The sequence below is a fragment of the Corvus hawaiiensis genome, unplaced genomic scaffold, assembly GCF_020740725.1.
Source record: "Corvus hawaiiensis isolate bCorHaw1 unplaced genomic scaffold, bCorHaw1.pri.cur scaffold_253_ctg1, whole genome shotgun sequence".
Lineage (NCBI taxonomy): Eukaryota > Metazoa > Chordata > Aves > Passeriformes > Corvidae > Corvus > Corvus hawaiiensis.
The window spans coordinates 28,765-48,489 of NW_025963320.1; the positions used below are offsets into that span (position 1 = coordinate 28,765).

General features: G+C 61.5%; 1 protein-coding gene across 4 annotated transcripts in view; it reads right to left on the reverse strand.

Annotated features, from left to right (window-relative positions):
- LOC125320877 (helicase SRCAP-like) overlaps window positions 1–19,096 on the reverse strand; it is a 39,526-nt gene extending 20,430 nt beyond the window's left edge. For all 4 annotated transcript variants that reach the window (XM_048293294.1, XM_048293297.1, XM_048293296.1 and 1 more), the window contains exons 1-5: window positions 18,951–19,096; window positions 13,349–13,526; window positions 9,108–9,244; window positions 5,656–5,883; window positions 5,330–5,448 (exon numbers count right to left, since the gene is read on the reverse strand). In XM_048293294.1, coding sequence (XP_048149251.1) covers window positions 5,330–5,448; window positions 5,656–5,883; window positions 9,108–9,244; window positions 13,349–13,526; window positions 18,951–19,022 — 734 coding nt within the window. In that variant the 5' untranslated portion in view covers window positions 19,023–19,096. The remainder of the gene's footprint in view (window positions 1–5,329; window positions 5,449–5,655; window positions 5,884–9,107; window positions 9,245–13,348; window positions 13,527–18,950) is intronic.
- Between the last annotated feature and the right edge of the window lie 629 nt (window positions 19,097–19,725).

The window sequence follows — 19,725 nt, forward strand, 5'->3', positions numbered from 1 at the left end:
AGGTGAGACACACCGCGGGACAGGTGAGAGACACCGGGGCACAGGTGAGAGACACCGGGGCACAGGTGAGAGACACCGGGGGACAGGTGAGAGACACCACGGGACAGGTGAGAGACACCGGGGCACAGGTGAGAGACACCGCGGGACAGGTGAGAGACACAGGGGGCACAGGTGAGAGACACCGCGGGACAGGTGAGAGACACCGGGGCACAGGTGAGAGACACCGCGGGACAGGTGAGAGACACCGGGGGCACAGGTGAGAGACACCGGGGGCACAGGTGAGAGACACAGGGGGCACAGGTGAGACAGACCGCGGGACAGGTGAGAGACACCGGGGGCACAGGTGAGAGACACCGGGGCACAGGTGAGAGACACCGCGGCACAGGTGAGAGACACCGGGGCACAGGTGAGAGACACCGCGGCACAGGTGAGAGACACAGGGGGACAGGTGAGAGACACCGGGGCACAGGTGAGAGACACAGGGGGCACAGGTGAGAGACACCGGGGGCACAGGTGAGAGACACAGGGGCACAGGTGAGAGACACAGGGGCACAGGTGAGAGACACCGCGGGACAGGTGAGAGACACCGGGGCACAGGTGAGAGACACCGCGGGACAGGTGAGAGACACAGGGGGCACAGGTGAGAGACACCGCGGCACAGGTGAGAGACACAGGGGGACAGGTGAGAGACACCGGGGCACAGGTGAGAGACACAGGGGGCACAGGTGAGAGACACCGGGGCACAGGTGAGAGACACCGGGGCACAGGTGAGAGACACCGCGGGACAGGTGAGAGACACAGGGGGCACAGGCGAGAGACACAGGGGGCACAGGTGAGAGACACAGGGGCACAGGTGAGACACACCGCGGGACAGGTGAGAGACACAGGGGCACAGGTGAGAGACACCGCGGGACAGGTGAGAGACACCGGGGGCACAGGTGAGAGACACAGGGGGCACAGGTGAGAGACACCGGGGCACAGGTGAGAGACACCGGGGGCACAGGTGAGAGACACAGGGGCACAGGTGAGAGACACAGGGGGCACAGGTGAGAGACACCGTGGGACAGGTGAGAGACACAGGGGGCACAGGTGACAAACACCGGCAACGGGTGAAAGACACCGCGGGACAGGTGAGAGACACCGCGAGACAGGTGAGAGACACCGGCAACAGGTGAGAGACACCGCGGGACAGGTGAGCCACAGGTGAGCCACACCGGCAACGGGTGAGAGACACCGGGGCACAGGTGAGAGACACCGCGGAACAGGTGAACCACAGGTGAGCCACACTGGCAACCGGTGAGAGACACCGGGGCACAGGTGAGCCACAGGTAAGGACACAGGTGAGAGACACCGGGGCACAGGTGAGCCACAGGTGAGCCACACCAGCAACGGGTGAGAGACACCGGGGCACAGGTGAGAGACACCGGGGCACAGGTGAGCCACAGGTAAAGACACAGGTGAGAGACACTGGGGCACAGGTGAGCCACAGGTAAAGACACAGGTGAGAGACACCGGGGCACAGGTGAGAGACACAGGGGCACAGGTGAGAGACACCGGGGCACAGGTGAGAGACACCGGGGCACAGGTGAGAGACACAGGGGCACAGGTGAGAGACACCGGGGCACAGGTGAGAGACACCGGGGCACAGGTGAGCCACAGGTAAAGACACAGGTGAGAGACACCGGGGCACAGGTGAGAGACACCGGGGCACAGGTGAGCCACAAGGGAGAGACAGGTGAGAGACAGGGGAGAGACAGGTGAGGGACAGGTAAGGACAGAGGTGAGAGGCAACGGGACAGGTGAGCCACAGATAAGGACACGTGAGAGGCAACAGGGGACAAGGGAGCGACAGGGGAGGGACAGGTGAGACACACCGGGGGACAGGTGAGGGACAGGTGAGCCACAGGTGAGCGACACCAGCAACAGGTGAGAGACACTGGGGGACAGGTGAGCCACAGGTAAGGACACATGTGAGAGGCAACGGGACAAGGGAGTGACAGGGGAGGGACAGGTGAGACACACCGGGAGACAGGTGAGGAACAGGTAAGGAACAGGTAAGGACACAGGTGAGAGACACCGCAGGACAGGTAAGGGACAGGGGAGAGACAGGGAACAGGTAAGGGACAGGTGGGGACAGAGGTGAGGGACACGGGACAGGTGAGGGACGGGTGAGAGACACGGGGGACAGGTGAGGAACAGGTAAGGACACAGGTGAGAGACACCCCAGGACAGGTAAGGGACAGGGGAGAGACAGGGAACAGGTAAGGGACAGGTAAGGACACAGGTGAGGGACACGGGACAGGTGAGAGACACGGGGGAACAAGTGAGAAACAGGTGGGGGACAGGTGAGGGATGGGAGAGGGACACAGGTGAAAGACACAGGTGAGAGAAGTGAGAGACATGAGGGGACAGGTGAGGGATGGGAGAGACACGGGAGCGACAGGAGATGAAGGACAGGTAAAAGTTGAGAGGCAAGTGAGGGAAAGGTGAGCAACAGGTGAGGGGCAGGGGAGGGACAGGTGGGGACAGGTGAGGGGCAGGGGAGGGACAGGTGGGGACAGGTGAGGGACAGGTGAAGGACAAGGGAGAGACGAGGAGGGACAGGTGAGGGACAGGTGAGAGAGAGGAGAGGAACAAGGGAGGGACACAGGTGAGACAGATGAAAGACAAAGAAGGAACAGGTGAGAAGAGAGAGACAGGTAAGGATACGTGAGACAGGTGAGACAAACGGGTGAGGAGAGGCGAGAACAGATGCAAGAGGTAAGGACAGGTGAGACAGGTGAGACACGTAAGGACAGGTGAGACACGTAAGGACAGGTGAGGACAAGCGAGGACAGGTAAGGACAGGTGAGGACAGGTGAGGACAGGTGAGGACAGGTGAGGACAGGTGAAAGCAAGTGAGGACAGGTGAGGACAGGTGAGAACAGATAAAGGCAAGTGAGACACGTAAGGACAGGTGGACACAGGTGGATCACGTAAGGACAGGTGAGGGCAGGTGAATACAAGAGGGACAGGTGAGGGCAGATAAAGGACATGTGAGGACAGGTAAGCACAGGTGAGGGCAGGTGGGTCAGACAAGCGAAGACACGTAGAGTAGGTGAGGACAGGTAAGGACAGGTGACAACAGGTGAAGACGCGTGGGACAGGTAAGGACAGGTAAGAATACGTAAGGACAGGTGAGGACAAGTGGGACACGTGAGAACAGGTAATGACACGTGAGGACCGGTAAGGACAGGTGACGACAGGGAAAGAGAGGTGGGGACAAGGGAAAACAAGCGAGGACAGATGAGGACAGGTAAGGACAGGTAAGGACAGGTGAGGGCAGGTGAGGGCAGGTGAGGGCAGGTGAGGACAGGAAAAGAGAGGTGAAGACAGGAAAGAACAGGTGAGGGCAGGTGAGGGCAGGTGAGGGCAGGTGAGGGCAGGTGAGGGCAGGTAAGGACACGTAAGACAGATGAGGACAGGTGAGGACAGGTGAAGACAGGAAAGGACACGTAAGACAGGTGAGGACAGGTGGGATACGTAAGGACAAGTGAGGACAGGTGGGACAGGTGAGGACAGGTGGGACACGTAAGGACAAGTGAGGACAGGTGGGACAGGTGAGGACAGGTGGGACACGTAAGGACAAGTGAGGACAGGTGGGACAGGTGGGACAGGTGAGGACAGGTGGGACCGGTGAGGGCAGGTGAGGATGGACACAGGTGCCCCCTGGGCATCTGGAAGTGCCCCAGTGGCCACAGCTCCATCGGGGCCTTCTGGAGAGGCTCCAACTCAGCTGAGCCACCCCCGTGCCCAGGTGTGCCCAGGTGTGCCCAGGTGTGCCCAGGGGCATCCTGTGCTCATCTAAAGCTATCCAGATGTATCCCAGGTACCCCCAGATGTATCCCAGGTACCCCCAGGTGCTCCCAGGGGTATCCCAGGTGTATCCCAGGTACCCCCAGGTGCTCCCAGGGGTATCCCAGGTGTATCCCAGGTACTCCCAAATGCTCCCAGGTACCCCCAGGTGTACCCCAGGTACCCCCAGGTGTATCCCAGGTGTATCCCAGGTACCCCCAGGTACCCCCAGGTGTACCCCAGGTACCCCCAGGTGTATCCCAGGTACCCCCAGGTACCCCCAGGTGTACCCCAGGTACCCCCAGGTGTACCCCAGGTGTATCCCAGGTACCCCCAGGTGCTCCCAGGTGCTCCCAGGTACCCCCAGGTGTACTCCAGGTACCCCCAGGTGTACCCCCATGTAACCCACGCACACCCAGGTGTGCCCAGGTGCACCTCAGGTATACAGAAATACACCCAGGTGTGCCCCACCTACACCCAGGTGTGCCCCAGGTGTGCCCAGGTGTATCCAGTTGTGCCCAGGTGTACCCAGCATGTCCCAAAATCCATCCCAGGTGTGCCCCAGGTACACCCAGGTGTGCCCCAGTGCGCCCAGGTACACTCAAGCGTATCAAGGTGTGCCCAGGTGTGCTCCAAGTGCACCCAGGTGTCCCCTACATTTATCTAAACTTCCCCAGGCGTGCCCAGGTGTGCCCCAGCTGTGCCCAGCTGTGCCCCAGGGTATCCTGCACTTATCGAAACCTCCCCAGGTGTGCCCAGCTGTGCCCCAGGGTATCCTGCACTTATCGAAACCTCCCCAGGTGTGCCCAGCTGTGCCCCAGGTGTGCCCCAGGTGTGCCCCAGGTGTGCCCAGCTGTGCCCCAGGGTATCCTGCACTTATCGAAACCTCCCCAGGTGTGCCCAGCTGTGCCCCAGGTGTGCCCCAGGTGTGCCCAGCTGTGCCCCAGGGTATCCTGCACTTACTGAAACCTCCCCAGGTGTGTCCAAGCTGTGCCCAGCTATGCTCAGGTCTCTCCCAGGTGCCCTGGCGTGTACCCAGGTGTACCCAGGTGTGCCCAGGTGCACCCCAAATGCCCCAAAATACATCCCAGCTGTCCCCAGGTGCACTGAGGTGGAACCCAGGTACACCCAGGTGTGCCCAGGTGTGCCCCAGGTGTGCCCAGCTCTGCCCAGGTGTGCTCAGGTGTCCCCAGGTGTGCCCCAGCTGTGCCCAGGTGTGCCCCAGTGTCCCCAGCTATGCCCAGCAGTAACCAGGTGTGCCCAGATACCCCCAGTTGTCCCCAGGTGCCCCCAGGTGTGCCCAGGTGCCCCCAGGTGTCCCCAGGTGTGCCCAGGTGCCCCCAGCTGTGCCCAGGTGCCCCCAGGTGCGCCCAGGTGCCCCCAGCTGTGCCCAGGTGCCCCCAGGTGCCCCCAGGTGCCCCCAGCTGTGCCCAGGTACGCCCAGGTACGCCCAGGTGCCCCCACGGTGCCACGGCAGGTGCCCGCCCGGCCTCACCTGTTGAAGTTGAGCAGGGACTGCCAACGCTGGGATTTGAAGTTCTTGATGTTCTGCGCCTCGTCCAGGATCAGGTACTTCCAGTTCTTCCTGCGGAACGCCTGGTGGTCCTGCAGCACCAGCTTGTAGGAGGTGATGCACACGTGGAACGCGTTCGGCTTCGTCCAGCCCTGCACAGGTAACACACGTGAGACACAGGTGAGAGAGGTGAGACAGGTGAGGTCAGAACCCCAAAAAAAACCCCGTCCAAAATGCCCTAAAACAGCCCCAGGTGTGCCCAGGTGTGCCCCAGGTGTGCCCCCAGGTGTGCCCCAGGTGTGCAGCACCAGCTTGTAGGAGGTGATGCACACGTGGAACGCGTTCGGCTTCGTCCAGCCCTGAGCAGGTAAGACAGGTGAGACACAGGTGAGGTCAGAACCCCAAAAAAACCCCGTCCAAAATGCCCTAAAACAGCCCCAGGTGTGCCCAGGTGTGCCCCCAGGTGTGCCCCAGGTGTGCAGCACCAGCTTGTAGGAGGTGATGCACACGTGGAACGCGTTCGGCTTCGTCCAGCCCTGAGCAGGTAACACAGGTGAGACACAGGTGAGGTCAGAACCCCAAAAAAACCCCGTCCAAAATGCCCTAAAACAGCCCCAGGTGTGCCCAGGTGTGCCCCAGGTGTGCCCCCAGGTGTGCCCAGGTGTGCCCCAGGTGCCCCTGGTGGCCTCACATCTCCTCCAGGTGTTCAAACCTCCTCTCAAACCCCATCCAGGTGTCACTGCAGGTACTCCAGGTAACCAAAACCCACCCCAAAATGAGCTAAAACCACCCAAAACCACCTCAATCTGCCCCAAAATTTCTCCCAGGTGTGCCCAGGTGCCCTCACACCTTCTCCAGATCAAACTCCATCCAGGTGTCACCACAGCTGCTCCAGAGAACGAAAAACAACCCAAAAATGACTTAAAACCACCCAAAACCACCTCAATCTGCCCCAAAATTTCTCCCAGGTGTGCCCAGGTGCCCTCACACCTTCTCCAGATCAAACCCCATCCAGGTGTCACCACAGCTGCTCCAGAGAACCAAAAACAACCTAAAAATGACTTAAAACCACCCAAAACCACCTCAATCTGCCCTAAAATCTCTCCCAGGTGCCCCCAGATGCCCTCACACCTTCTCCAGGTGTTCGAACCCCATCCAGGTGTCACCACAGCTGCTCCAGGTAACCAAAAACAAACCAAAAATGACCTAAAACTGCCCCAATCTGCCCCAAAATCTCTCCCAGCTGTGCCCAGCTGTGCCCAGCTGTGCCCAAGTGCCCTCACACCTTCTCCAGGTGTTCCAACCCCCCCTTAAACCCCATCCAGGTGTCACTACAGCTGCTCCAGGTAACCAAAAACAAACCAAAAACCACCCAAAGCCACTTCGATCTCCCCCAAAATCTCTCCCAGCTGTGCCCAGCTGTGCCCAGATGCCCTCACACCTTCTCCAGGTGTTCCAACCCCCTCTCAAGCCCCATCCAGGTGTCACCACAGCTGCTCCACGTAACCAAAAACCACCCAAAATCACCCAAGAACCGCCCAGAACCTCACAAAACCACCCCAAACCTCTTTGATTTGCCCCAAAATCTCTCCCAGGTGTGCCCAGGTACCCCCAGGTGCCCTCACACCTTCTCCAGATCAAACCCCATGCAGGTGTCACCACAGCTGCTCCAGGTAACCAAAAACCACCCAAAAATGACTCAGAAACCACCCAAAACCTCCCCAAACCATCCAGAACTGCCTTGATCTGCCCTAAAATCCCCCCCAGGTGCTCCCAGGTGCCCTCACACCTTCTCCAGGTGTTCAAACCCCATCCAGCTGTCACCACAGCTGCTCCAAGTAACCAAAAACCACCCAAGAACCACCCAGGACCTTACAAAACAACCCAAAACCACCCAAAACCACCTTGATTTGCCCCAAAATCTCTCCCAGGTGTGCCCAGGTACCCCCAGGTGCCCTCACACTTTCTCCAGATCAAACCCCATCCAGGTGTCACCACAGCTGCTCCAGGTAACCAAAAACCACCCAAAAATCACCCAAAACCTCCCAAAAACGACCCAAAACCAGCTCAATCTGCCCCAAAATCTCTCCCAGGTGCCCCTGGGTGCCCCCAGGTGTGCCCAGGTGCCCTCACACCTTCTCCAGGGGCTCAAACCCCATCCAGGCGTCACCACAGCTGCTCCAGGTAACCAAAAACCACCCAAAAATGACCCAAAACCACCCCAAAATGACCCAAAACCACCCAAAACCACCCAAAACCACTCCAAAACAACCCCAAACCACCTCAATCTGCCCCAAAATCTCGCCCAGGTGTGCCCAGGTGTGCCCAGGTGTGGCCAGATGCCCTCACACCTTCTCCAGCTGCTCAAACCCCATCCAGGTGTCACCGCAGCTGCTCCAGGTAACCAAAAACCACCCAAAAATGACTCAGAACCACCCAAAAATGCCACAAAACCACCCAAAACCTCCCCAAACCACCCACAACTGCCTTGATCTGCCCTAAAATCTCTCCCAGGTGCCCCCAGGTGCCCTCACACCTTCTCCAGGTGTTCAAACCCCATCCAGCTGTCACCACAGCTGCTCCAGGTAACCAAAAACCACCCAAAATCACCCAAGAACCACCCAGAACCTCACAAAACCCCCCAAACCAACCCAAAACCACCTTGATTTCCCCAAAATCTCTCCCAGGTGTGCCCAGGTACCCCCAGGTGCCCTCACACTTTCTCCAGATCAAACCCCATCCAGGTGTCACCACAGCTGCTCCAGGTAACCAAAAACAACCCAAAAATCACCCAAAACCTCCCAAAACCAACCCAAAGCCAGCTCAATCTGCCCCAAAATCCCCCCAGGTGTGCCCAGGTGCCCTCACACCTTCTCCAGGTGTTCAAACCCCATCCAGCTGTCACCGCAGCTGCTCCAGGTAACCCAAAACCACCCAAAAACCAACCTAAAACCGCCTCAATTTGCCCCAAAATCTCTCCCAGGTGCCCCCAGGTGCCCTCACACCTTCTCCAGATCAAACCCCACCCAGGTGTCACCACAGCTGCTCCAGAGAACCAAAAACCACCCAAAATCACCCAAAACCACTCCAAACCACCCAAAACCAGCTCAATTTGCCCCAAAATCTCTCCCAGGTGCCCCTGGGTGCCCCCAGGTGTGACCAGATGCCCTCACACCTTCTCCAGGGGCTCAAACCCCATCCAGGCGTCACCACAGCTGCTCCAAGTAACCAAAAACCACCCCAAAATGACCCAGAACCACCCCAAAATGACCCAAAACCACCCAAAATCACTCCAAAACGACCCCAAACCACCTCAATCTGCCCCAAAATCTCGCCCAGGTGTGCCCAGGTGTGCCCAGGTGTGGCCAGATGCCCTCACACCTTCTCCAGGGGCTCAAACCCCATCCAGGTGTCACCGCAGCTGCTCCAGGTAACCAAAAACCACCCAAAAATTACCCAGAACCACCCAAAAATGCCACAAAACCACCCAAAACCTCCCCAAACCACCCAGAACTGCCTTGATCTGTCCCAAAATCCCCCCCAGGTGTGGCCAGATGCCCTCACACCTTCTCCAGGTGGTCCAACCCCCCTCCAACCCCATCCAGGTGTCACCACAGCTGCTCCAGGTAACCAAAAACCACCCAAAAATGACTCAAAACCACCCAAAAACCACCCCAAACCACCCAAAATGGCCTCGATCTGCCCCGAACTCTCTCCCAGGTGTGCCCAGGTGTGCCCAGGTGTGCCCAGGTGCCCTCACCTGTCTCTTGAGGCGCCGCTCCTTCTGGGCGCCGTAGTACGTGAGGATCTTGAAGCTGGGGCACCAACGCTTGAGCTCCATCTCCCAGTTGAGCATCACCGAGGTGGGCACGATGATCAGGTGAGGGCCCCAGCTGCCTGCCAGAGGAACCCAAAAATGAGCCAAAAACGGCCAAAACCACCCCAAAAAAGGGGCTCAGGTGAGGGCCCCAGCTGCCTGCCAGAGGAACCCAAAAATGAGCCAAAAATGACCTAAAACACCCCAAAAAAGGGGCTCAGGTGAGGGCCCCAGCTGCCTGCCAGAGGAACCCAAAAATGAGCCAAAAATGACCTAAAACACCCCAAAAAAGGGGCTCAGGTGAGGGCCCCAGCTGCCTGCCAGAGGAACCCAAAAATGAGCCAAAAATGACCTAAAACACCCCAAAAAAGGGGCTCAGGTGAGGGCCCCAGCTGCCTGCCAGAGGAACCCAAAAATGAGCCAAAAATGACCTAAAACACCCCAAAAAAGGGGCTCAGGTGAGGGCCCCAGCTGCCTGCCAGAGGAACCCAAAAATGAGCCAAAAACGGCCAAAACCACCCCAAAAGAGGGGCTCAGGTGAGGGCCCAGCTGCCTGCCAAAGGAAGCCAAAAATGAGCCAAAAACGGCCAAAACCACCCCAAAAAAGGGGCTCAGGTAAGGGCCCCAGCTGCCTGCCAGAGGAACCCAAAAATGAGCCAAAAACGGCCAAAACCACCCCAAAAAAGGGGCTCAGGTGAGGGCCCCAGCTGCCTGCCAGAAGAACCCAAAAATGAGCCAAAAACGGCCAAAACCACCCCAAAAAAGGGGCTCAGGTGAGGGCCCCAGCTGCCTGCCAGAGGAACCCAAAAATGAGCCAAAAATGACCTAAAACACCCCAAAAAAGGGGCTCAGGTGAGGGCCCCAGCTGCCTGCCAGAGGAACCCAAAAATGAGCCAAAAACGGCCAAAACCACCCCAAAAGAGGGGCTCAGGTGAGGGCCCCAGCTGCCTGCCAGAGGAACCCAAAAATGAGCCAAAAACGGCCAAAACCACCCCAAAAAAGGGGCTCAGGTGAGGGCCCCAGCTGCCTGCCAGAGGAACCCAAAAATGAGCCAAAAACGGCCAAAACCACCCCAAAAAAGGGGCTCAGGTGAGGGCCCCAGCTGCCTGCCAGAGGAACCCAAAAATGAGCCAAAAACGGCCAAAACCACCCCAAAAAAGGGGCTCAGGTGAGGGCCCCAGCTGCCTGCCAGAGGAACCCAAAAATGAGCCAAAAATGACCTAAAACACCCCAAAAAAGGGGCTCAGGTGAGGGCCCCAGCTGCCTGCCAGAGGAACCCAAAAATGAGCCAAAAACGGCCAAAACCACCCCAAAAGAGGGGCTCAGGTGAGGGCCCAGCTGCCTGCCAAAGGAAGCCAAAAATGAGCCAAAAACGGCCAAAACCACCCCAAAAAAGGGGCTCAGGTGAGGGCCCCAGCTGCCTGCCAGAGGAACCCAAAAATGAGCCAAAAATGACCTAAAACACCCCAAAAAAGGGGCTCAGGTGAGGGCCCCAGCTGCCTGCCAGAGGAACCCAAAAATGAGCCAAAAACGGCCAAAACCACCCCAAAAAAGGGGCTCAGGTGAGGGCCCCAGCTGCCTGCCAGAGGAACCCAAAAATGAGCCAAAAACGGCCAAAACCACCCCAAAAAAGGGGCTCAGGTGAGGGCCCCAGCTGCCTGCCAGAGGAACCCAAAAATGAGCCAAAAATGACCTAAAACACCCCAAAAGAGGGGCTCAGGTGAGGGCCCAGCTGCCTGCCAAAGGAAGCCAAAAATGAGCCAAAAACGGCCAAAACCACCCCAAAAAAGGGGCTCAGGTGAGGGCCCCAGCTGCCTGCCAGAGGAACCCAAAAATGAGCCAAAAACGGCCTAAAACACCCCAAAAAAGGGGCTCAGGTGAGGGCCCCAGCTGCCTGCCAGAGGAACCCAAAAATGAGCCAAAAACGACCTAAAACACCCCAAAAAAGGGGCTCAGGTGAGGGCCCCAGCTGCCTGCCAAAGGAACCCAAAAATGAGCCAAAAACAGCCTAAAACACCCCAAAAAAGGGGCTCAGGTGAGGGCCCCAGCTGCCTGCCAGAGGAACCCAAAAATGAGCCAAAAACGGCCAAAACCACCCCAAAAAAGGGGCTCAGGTGAGGGCCCCAGCTGCCTGCCAGAGGAACCCAAAAATGAGCCAAAAATGACCTAAAACACCCCAAAAAAGGGGCTCAGGTGAGGGCCCCAGCTGCCTGCCAGAGGAACCCAAAAATGAGCCAAAAACGGCCAAAACCACCCCAAAAAAGGGGCTCAGGTGAGGGCCCAGTTGCCTGCGCACAGGTGAGGGACAGGGGACGGACATGGGAGCCTCAAAAACCCCAAAAGGACCCGAAAAGGAGCCAAAACCCACCCAAAACTGACCTAAAAAACCCCCAAAAAGGCGCTCAGGTGAGTCCTGGAGACCCCAAAGGTGCCCAGGTGCACCGAGCCGTGCCCAGGTGTGCCCAGGTGTGCCCAGGTGTGTCCCAGGTGTACCCCAGGTGTATCCCAGGTGTGTCCCAGGTGTACCCCAGGTGTATCCCAGGTGTGTCCCAGGTGTGTCCCAGGTGTGTCCCAGGTGTACCCCAGGTGTATCCCAGGTGTGTCCCAGGTGTACCCCAGGTGTATCCCAGGTGTGTCCCAGGTGTGCCCCAGGTGTGTCCCAGGTGTGTCCCAGGTGTGTCCCAGGTGTGCCCCAGGTGTGTCCCAGGTGTGTCCCAGGTGTGTCCCAGGTGTGCCCCAGGTGTATCCCAGGTGTACCCCAGGTGTGTCCCAGGTGTGTCCCAGGTGTGTCCCAGGTGTACCCCAGGTGTGTCCCAGGTGTGTCCCAGGTGTGTCCCAGGTGTGCCCCAGGTGTATCCCAGGTGTACCCCAGGTGTGCCCAGGTGTACCCCAGGTGTGTCCCAGGTGTGTCCCAGGTGTGTCCCAGGTGTACCCCAGGTGTGCCCAGATGTATCCCAGGTGTACCCCAGGTGTATCCCAGGTGTGCCCCAGGTGTATCCCAGGTGTACCCCAGGTGTGCCCAGGTGTACCCCAGGTGTGTCCCAGGTGTACCCCAGGTGTGTCCCAGGTGTATCCCAGGTGTACCCCAGGTGTGCCCAGGTGTACCCCAGGTGTGTCCCAGGTGTGTCCCAGGTGTGTCCCAGGTGTACCCCAGGTGTGCCCAGATGTATCCCAGGTGTACCCCAGGTGTATCCCAGGTGTGCCCCAGGTGTATCCCAGGTGTACCCCAGGTGTGCCCAGGTGTACCCCAGGTGTGTCCCAGGTGTACCCCAGGTGTGTCCCAGGTGTGTCCCAGGTGTACCCCAGGTGTGCCCAGATGTATCCCAGGTGTACCCCAGGTGTATCCCAGGTGTGCCCCAGGTGTATCCCAGGTGTACCCCAGGTGTGCCCAGGTGTACCCCAGGTGTGTCCCAGGTGTACCCCAGGTGTGTCCCAGGTGTACCCCAGGTGTATCCCAGGTGTGCCCCAGGTGTATCCCAGGTGTACCCCAGGTGTGCCCAGGTGTGTCCCAGGTGTGTCCCAGGTGTGCCCCAGGTGTATCCCAGGTGTACCCCAGGTGTGCCCAGGTGTGCCCAGGTGTATCCCAGGTGTACCCCAGGTGTATCCCAGGTGTACCCCAGATGTATCCCAGGTGTATCCCAGGTGCCTCAGGTGTGTTCCAGGTGTATCCCAGGTGTACCCCAGATGTGTGCCACATGTGTTCCAGGTGTGTCCCAAGTGTCTCAGGTGTATCCCAGGTGTCCCAGGTGTATGCCAGGTCCATCCCAAGTGCCCCCAGGTGTGTCCCAAGCACCCCCAGGTGTGTCCCAGGTGTGTCCCAGGTGTGTCCCAGGTGTACCCCAGGTGTGTCCCAGGTGTACCCCAGATGTATCCCAGGTGTTCCAGGTGTACCTGAGGTGCATCCCAAGCACCCCCAGGTGCCTCAGGTGTATCCCAGGTGTATCCCAGGTGTATCTCAGGTGCCTCAGGTGTGTCCCAGGTGTATCCCAGGTGTACCCCAGATGTGTGCCACATGTGTTCCAGGTGTGTCCCAAGTGTCTCAGGTGTATCCCAGGTGTCCCAGGTGTATGCCAGGTCCATCCCAAGTGCCCCCAGGTGTGTCCCAAGCACCCCCAGGTGTGTCCCAGGTGTGCCCAGATGTGCCCCAGGTGTATCCCAGGTGCGCCCAGGTGCGCCCGGCTCACCTTTCTCGCAGGCCAGGTGTGCCAGCAGGGAGATGGTCTGGATGGTCTTGCCCAGCCCCATCTCGTCGGCCAGGATCCCGTTGAGCTTCTTCTCGTACATGGTCACCAGCCAGTCCAGGCCGATGTGCTGGTACTCGCGCAGCGTGCCCCGCAGCAGGTGCGGGATCGGCGTCTTCACCTGCGCAGGTGAGCCCAGGTGAGCCCACAGGTGAGCCCCAGGTGAGCCCACAGGTGAGCCCCAGGTGTGCCCAGGTACCCCTGTCACTGCCAGCCCACCCCCAGTGCTGGTACTCGCGCAGGGTGCCCCGCAGCAGGTGCGGGATCGGCGTCTTCACCTGCGCAGGTGAGCCCAGACAGGGCACAGGTGAACCCAGGTGTGCCCAGGTGTGCCCAGGTGTGCCCAGGTGAGCCCCAGGTATCCCTGTCACTGCCAGCCCACCCCCAGTGCTCGTACTCGCGCAGCGTGCCCCGCAGCAGGTGCGGGATCGGCGTCTTCACCTGCGCAGGTGAGCCCAGACAGGGCACAGGTGAACCCAGGTGTGCCCAGGTGTGCCCAGGTGAGCCCAGGTACCCCCCATCACTGCCAGCCCACCCCCAGTGCTGGTGCTCCCGCTGGGTGCCCCGCAGCAGGTGCGGGATCGGCGTCTTCACCTGCGCAGGTGAGCCCAGGTGTGTCCCTGCACCCCCAGGTGTGTCCCTGCACCCCCAGGTGGGTCCCTGCACCCCCAGGTGTGTCCCCATGGATCCCCAGGTGTGTCCCTGCACCCCCAGCTGTGTCCCTGCACTCCCCAGCTGTGTCCCCGTGGATCCCCAGGTGTGTCCCTGCACCCCCAGGTGTGTCCCTGCTCTCCCCAGGTGTGTCCCTGCACCCCCAGGTGTGTCCCCGTGGATCCCCAGGTGTGTCCCTGCACCCCCAGGTGTGTCCCTGCTCTCCCCAGGTGTGTCCCTGCACCCCCAGGTGTGTCCCCGTGGATCCCCAGGTGTGTCCCTGCACCCCCAGGTGTGTCCCTGCACTCCCCAGGTGGGTCCCCATGGATCCCCAGGTGTGTCCCTGCCCTCCCCAGGTGGGTCCCTGCACTCCCAGGTGTGTCCCCATGGATCCCCAGGTGTGTCCCTGCTCTCCCCAGGTGTGTCCCTGTGGATCCCCAGGTGTGTCCCTGCACCCCCCAGGTGTGTCCCCATGGATCCCCAGGTGTGTCCCTGCACCCCCCAGGTGTGTCCCCATGGATCCCCAGGTGTGTCCCTGCACTCCCCAGGTGTGTCCCCGTGGATCCCCAGGTGTGTCCCTGCACTCCCAGGTGTGTCCCTGCACCCCCCAGGTGTGTCCCTGCACCCCCAGGTGTGTCCCCATGGATCCCCAGGTGTGTCCCTGCACTCCCAGCTGTGTCCCTGCTCTCCCCAGGTGTGTCCCTGTGGATCCCCAGGTGTGTCCCTGCACCCCCAGGTGTGTCCCCATGGATCCCCAGGTGTGTCCCTGCACCCCCCAGGTGTGTCCCCATGGATCCCCAGGTGTGTCCCCATGGATCCCCAGGTGGGTCCCTGCACTCCCAGGTGTGTCCCCATGGATCCCCAGGTGTGTCCCTGCTCTCCCCAGGTGTGTCCCTGCCCTCCACAGGTGTGTCCCTGCACCCCCACGTGTGTCCCTGCCCTCCCCAGGTGTGTCCCTGCACCCCCAGGTGTGTCCCTGCTCTCCCCAGGTGTGTCCCTGCACCCCCAGGTGTGTCCCCATGGATCCCCAGGTGTGTCCCTGCACCCCCAGGTGTGTCCCCGTGGATCCCCAGGTGTGTCCCTGCTCTCTCCAGGTGTGTCCCTGCTCTCCCCAAGGTGTGTCCCTGCACCCCCAGGTGTGTCCCTGCTCTCCCCAGGTGTGTCCCTGCACCCCCAGGTGTGTCCCCATGGATCCCCAGGTGTGTCCCTGCACCCCCCAGGTGTGTCCCCATGGATCCCCAGGTGTGTCCCCATGGATCCCCAGGTGTGTCCCTGCACCCCCAGGTGTGTCCCTGCTCTCCCCAGGTGTGTCCCTGCACTCCCCAGGTGTGTCCCTGTGGATCCCCAGGTGTGTCCCTGCCCTCCCCAGGTGTGTCCCTGCACCCCCAGGTGTATCCCTACAGCTCCAGGTGCCCCCCAGGTGTGCCCAGGTGTATCCCTACAGCTCCAGGTGCCCCCAGATGTGCCCAGGTGTATCCCTATGGCTCCAGGTGCCCCCAGGTGTGCCCAGGTGTATCCCTATAGCTCCAGGTGCCCCCCAGGTGCCCCCAGGTGTGCCCCTATAGCTCCAGGTGCCCCCAGGTGTGCCCAGGTGTATCCCTACAGCTCCAGGTGCCCCCAGGTGTGCCCAGGTGTATCCCTATAGCTCCAGGTGCCCCCCAGGTGTGCCCAGGTGTACCCCTACAGCTCCAGGTGCCCCCAGGTGTGCCCAGGTGTACCCCTATAGCTCCAGGTGCCCCCAGGTGTGCCCAGGTGTACCCCTACAGCTCCAGGTGCCCCCCAGGTGTGCCCAGGTGTACCCCTATAGCTCCAGGTGCCCCCAGGTGTGCCCAGGTGTATCCCTACAGCTCCAGGTGCCCCCAGGTGTGCCCAGGTGTATCCCTATAGCTCCAGGTGCCCCCAGATGTGCCCAGGTGTATCCCTACAGCTCCAGGTGCCCCCCAGATGTGCCCAGGTGTATCCCTACAGCTCCAGGTGCCCCCAGGTGTGCCCAGGTGTACCCCTATAGCTCCAGGTGCCCCCCAGGTGTGCCCAGGTGTACCCCTACAGCTCCAGGTGCCCCCCAGGTGTGCCCAGGTGTATCCCTATAGCTCCAGGTGCCCCCAGGTGTGCCCAGGTGTACCCCTACAGCTCCAGGTGCCCCCCAGGTGTGCCCAGGTGTATCCCTATAGCTCCAGGTGCCCCCCAGATGTGCCCAGGTGTATCCCTACGGCTCCAGGTGCCCCCAGGTGTGCCCAGGTGTATCCCTACGGCTCCAGGTGCCCCCAGGTGTGCCCAGGTGTATCCCTATAGCTCCAGGTGCCCCCAGGTGTGCCCAGGTGTGTCCCTATGGCTCCAGGTGCCCCCCAGGTGTGCCCAGGTGTATCCCTATAGCTCCAGGTGCCCCCAGGTGTGCCCAGGTGTATACCTACAGCTCCAGGTGCCCCCCAGATGTGCCCAGGTGTATCCCTACAGCTCCAGGTGCCCCCAGGTGTGCCCAGGTGTGTCCCTATAGCTCCAGGTGCCCCCCAGGTGTGCCCAGGTGTATCCCTACAGCTCCAGGTGCCCCCCAGGTGTGCCCAGGTGTATACCTACAGCTCCAGGTGCCCCCCAGATGTGCCCAGGTGTATCCCTACAGCTCCAGGTGCCCCCAGGTGTGCCCAGGTGTGTCCCTATAGCTCCAGGTGCCCCCCAGGTGTGCCCAGGTGTACCCCTATAGCTCCAGGTGCCCCCAGGTGTGCCCAGGTGTATCCCTACAGCTCCAGGTGCCCCCAGGTGTGCCCAGGTGTATCCCTACGGCTCCAGGTGCCCCCAGATGTGCCCAGGTGTATCCCTACGGCTCCAGGTGCCCCCCAGATGTGCCCAGGTGTACCCCTACGGCTCCAGGTGCCCCCCAGGTGTGCCCAGGTGTATCCCTACAGCTCCAGGTGCCCCCCAGGTGTGCCCAGGTGTATCCCTACAGCTCCAGGTGCCCCCCAGGTGTGCCCAGGTGTATCCCTACAGCTCCAGGTGCCCCCCAGGTGTGCCCAGGTGTGTCCCTACAGCTCCAGGTGCCCCCCAGGTGTGCCCAGGTGTATCCCTATGGCTCCAGGTGCCCCCAGGTGTGCCCAGGTGTATCCCTACAGCTCCAGGTGCCCCCCAGGTGTGCCCAGGTGTACCCCTATAGCTCCAGGTGCCCCCAGATGTGCCCAGGTGTATCCCTACGGCTCCAGGTGCCCCCCAGGTGTGCCCAGGTGTACCCCTACAGCTCCAGGTGCCCCCCAGGTGCCCCCCAGGTGTGCCCAGGTGTATCCCTATAGCTCCAGGTGCCCCCAGATGTGCCCAGGTGTACCCCTATAGCTCCAGGTGCCCCCAGGTGTGCCCAGGTGTATCCCTACGGCTCCAGGTGCCCCCAGATGTGCCCAGGTGTATCCCTATAGCTCCAGGTGCCCCCAGATGTGCCCAGGTGTGTCCCTACAGCTCCAGGTGCCCCCCAGGTGTGCCCAGGTGTACCCCTACAGCTCCAGGTGCCCCCAGGTGTGCCCAGGTGTACCCCTACAGCTCCAGGTGCCCCCAGGTGTGCCCAGGTGTATCCCTACAGCTCCAGGTGCCCCCCAGGTGTGCCCAGGTGTATCCCTATGGCTCCAGGTGCCCCCAGATGTGCCCAGGTGTATCCCTACAGCTCCAGGTGCCCCCCAGGTGTGCCCAGGTGTACCCCTACAGCTCCAGGTGCCCCCAGGTGTGCCCAGGTGTACCCCTATAGCTCCAGGTGCCCCCCAGGTGTGCCCAGGTGTATCCCTATAGCTCCAGGTGCCCCCAGGTGTGCCCAGGTGTATCCCTACAGCTCCAGGTGCCCCCCAGGTGTGCCCAGGTGTACCCCTATAGCTCCAGGTGCCCCCCAGGTGTGCCCAGGTGTATCCCTATAGCTCCAGGTGCCCCCCAGGTGTGCCCAGGTGTATCCCTACAGCTCCAGGTGCCCCCCAGGTGTGCCCAGGTGTATCCCTACAGCTCCAGGTGCCCCCAGGTGTGCCCAGGTGTACCCCTATAGCTCCAGGTGCCCCCAGGTGTGCCCAGGTGTATCCCTACGGCTCCAGGTGCCCCCCAGGTGTGCCCAGGTGTACCCCTACAGCTCCAGGTGCCCCCAGGTGTGCCCAGGTGTATCCCTACAGCTCCAGGTGCCCCCCAGGTGCCCCCCAGGTGTGCCCAGGTGTATCCCTATAGCTCCAGGTGCCCCCAGGTGTGCCCAGGTGTATCCCTACAGCTCCAGGTGCCCCCAGATGTGCCCAGGTGTACCCCTATAGCTCCAGGTGCCCCCAGGTGTGCCCAGGTGTATCCCTACGGCTCCAGGTGCCCCCAGATGTGCCCAGGTGTATCCCTATAGCTCCAGGTGCCCCCAGATGTGCCCAGGTGTGTCCCTACAGCTCCAGGTGCCCCCCAGGTGTGCCCAGGTGTACCCCTACAGCTCCAGGTGCCCCCAGGTGTGCCCAGGTGTACCCCTACAGCTCCAGGTGCCCCCAGGTGTGCCCAGGTGTATCCCTACAGCTCCAGGTGCCCCCCAGGTGTGCCCAGGTGTATCCCTATGGCTCCAGGTGCCCCCAGGTGTGCCCAGGTGTACCCCTATGGCTCCAGGTGCCCCCAGATGTGCCCAGGTGTATCCCTACAGCTCCAGGTGCCCCCCAGGTGTGCCCAGGTGTATCCCTACAGCTCCAGGTGCCCCCAGGTGTGCCCAGGTGTATCCCTACAGCTCCAGGTGCCCCCCAGGTGTGCCCAGCTGTACCCCTACGGCTCCAGGTGCCCCCCAGGTGTGCCCAGGTGTACCCCTACAGCTCCAGGTGCCCCCCAGGTGTGCCCAGGTGTACCCCTATAGCTCCAGGTGCCCCCCAGGTGTATCCCTACAGCTCCGGGTGCCCCCCAGGTGCCCCCCAGGTGCCCTCACCTGCGTGGTGGCCAGGGTGTAGCCCTTGGGCTGGAGGCTCTCGGCGGCCGCCGCGATGTCGCTGATCTCCATTCTTGGGGCGGGGCCGCAGGTGCGGCCGGGCCACCTGGGCTACCTGGGCCGGGGCGGGCGGGGCCGGGCCCCCGGGGGCCGCCCCTCCCCCGCCTCCGCCGCCCTCCTGGCCCCTCCCCCTCCTCCTCCTCGTCCTCAGTCGTCGGCCTCGTCTTCGTCCTCGTCCTCGTCGTCGTCGTCGTCCTCCTCCTCCTCGTCCTCCTCGCTGTCGCCGCCAGGTGAGTCTGGGGGGGGGAGGGGACAGGTGAGGGGCGGGGTGGCACCTGGGTGGGGGTGGGGAACACCTGGGAGGGGTTTGGGCACACCCGGGCAGGGTTTGGGCACACCTGGGCAGGGTTCAGGGCACACCTGGGTGGGGCTTGAGCACACCTGGGCAGGGTTTGGGCACCCCTGGGCAGGGTTCAGGGCACACTCTGGACGTGCCCCTGGCACATCTGGGCAGGGTTTGGGCACACCCGGGCAGGGTTCAGGGCACATCTGGGAGGGGTTTGGGCACACCTGGGTGGGGTTCAGGGCACACCTGGGCAGGGTTTGGGCACACCTGGGTGGGGCTTGGGCACACCTGGGCAGGTTCAGGGCACACCTGGGTGAGTTTGGGGCACACCTGGGCAAAACTCAGGTTCAGGGCACACCTGGGCAGGGTTTGGGGCACACCCCGGGCAGGGTTCAGGGCACACCTGGGCAGGGTTTGGGGCACACCTGA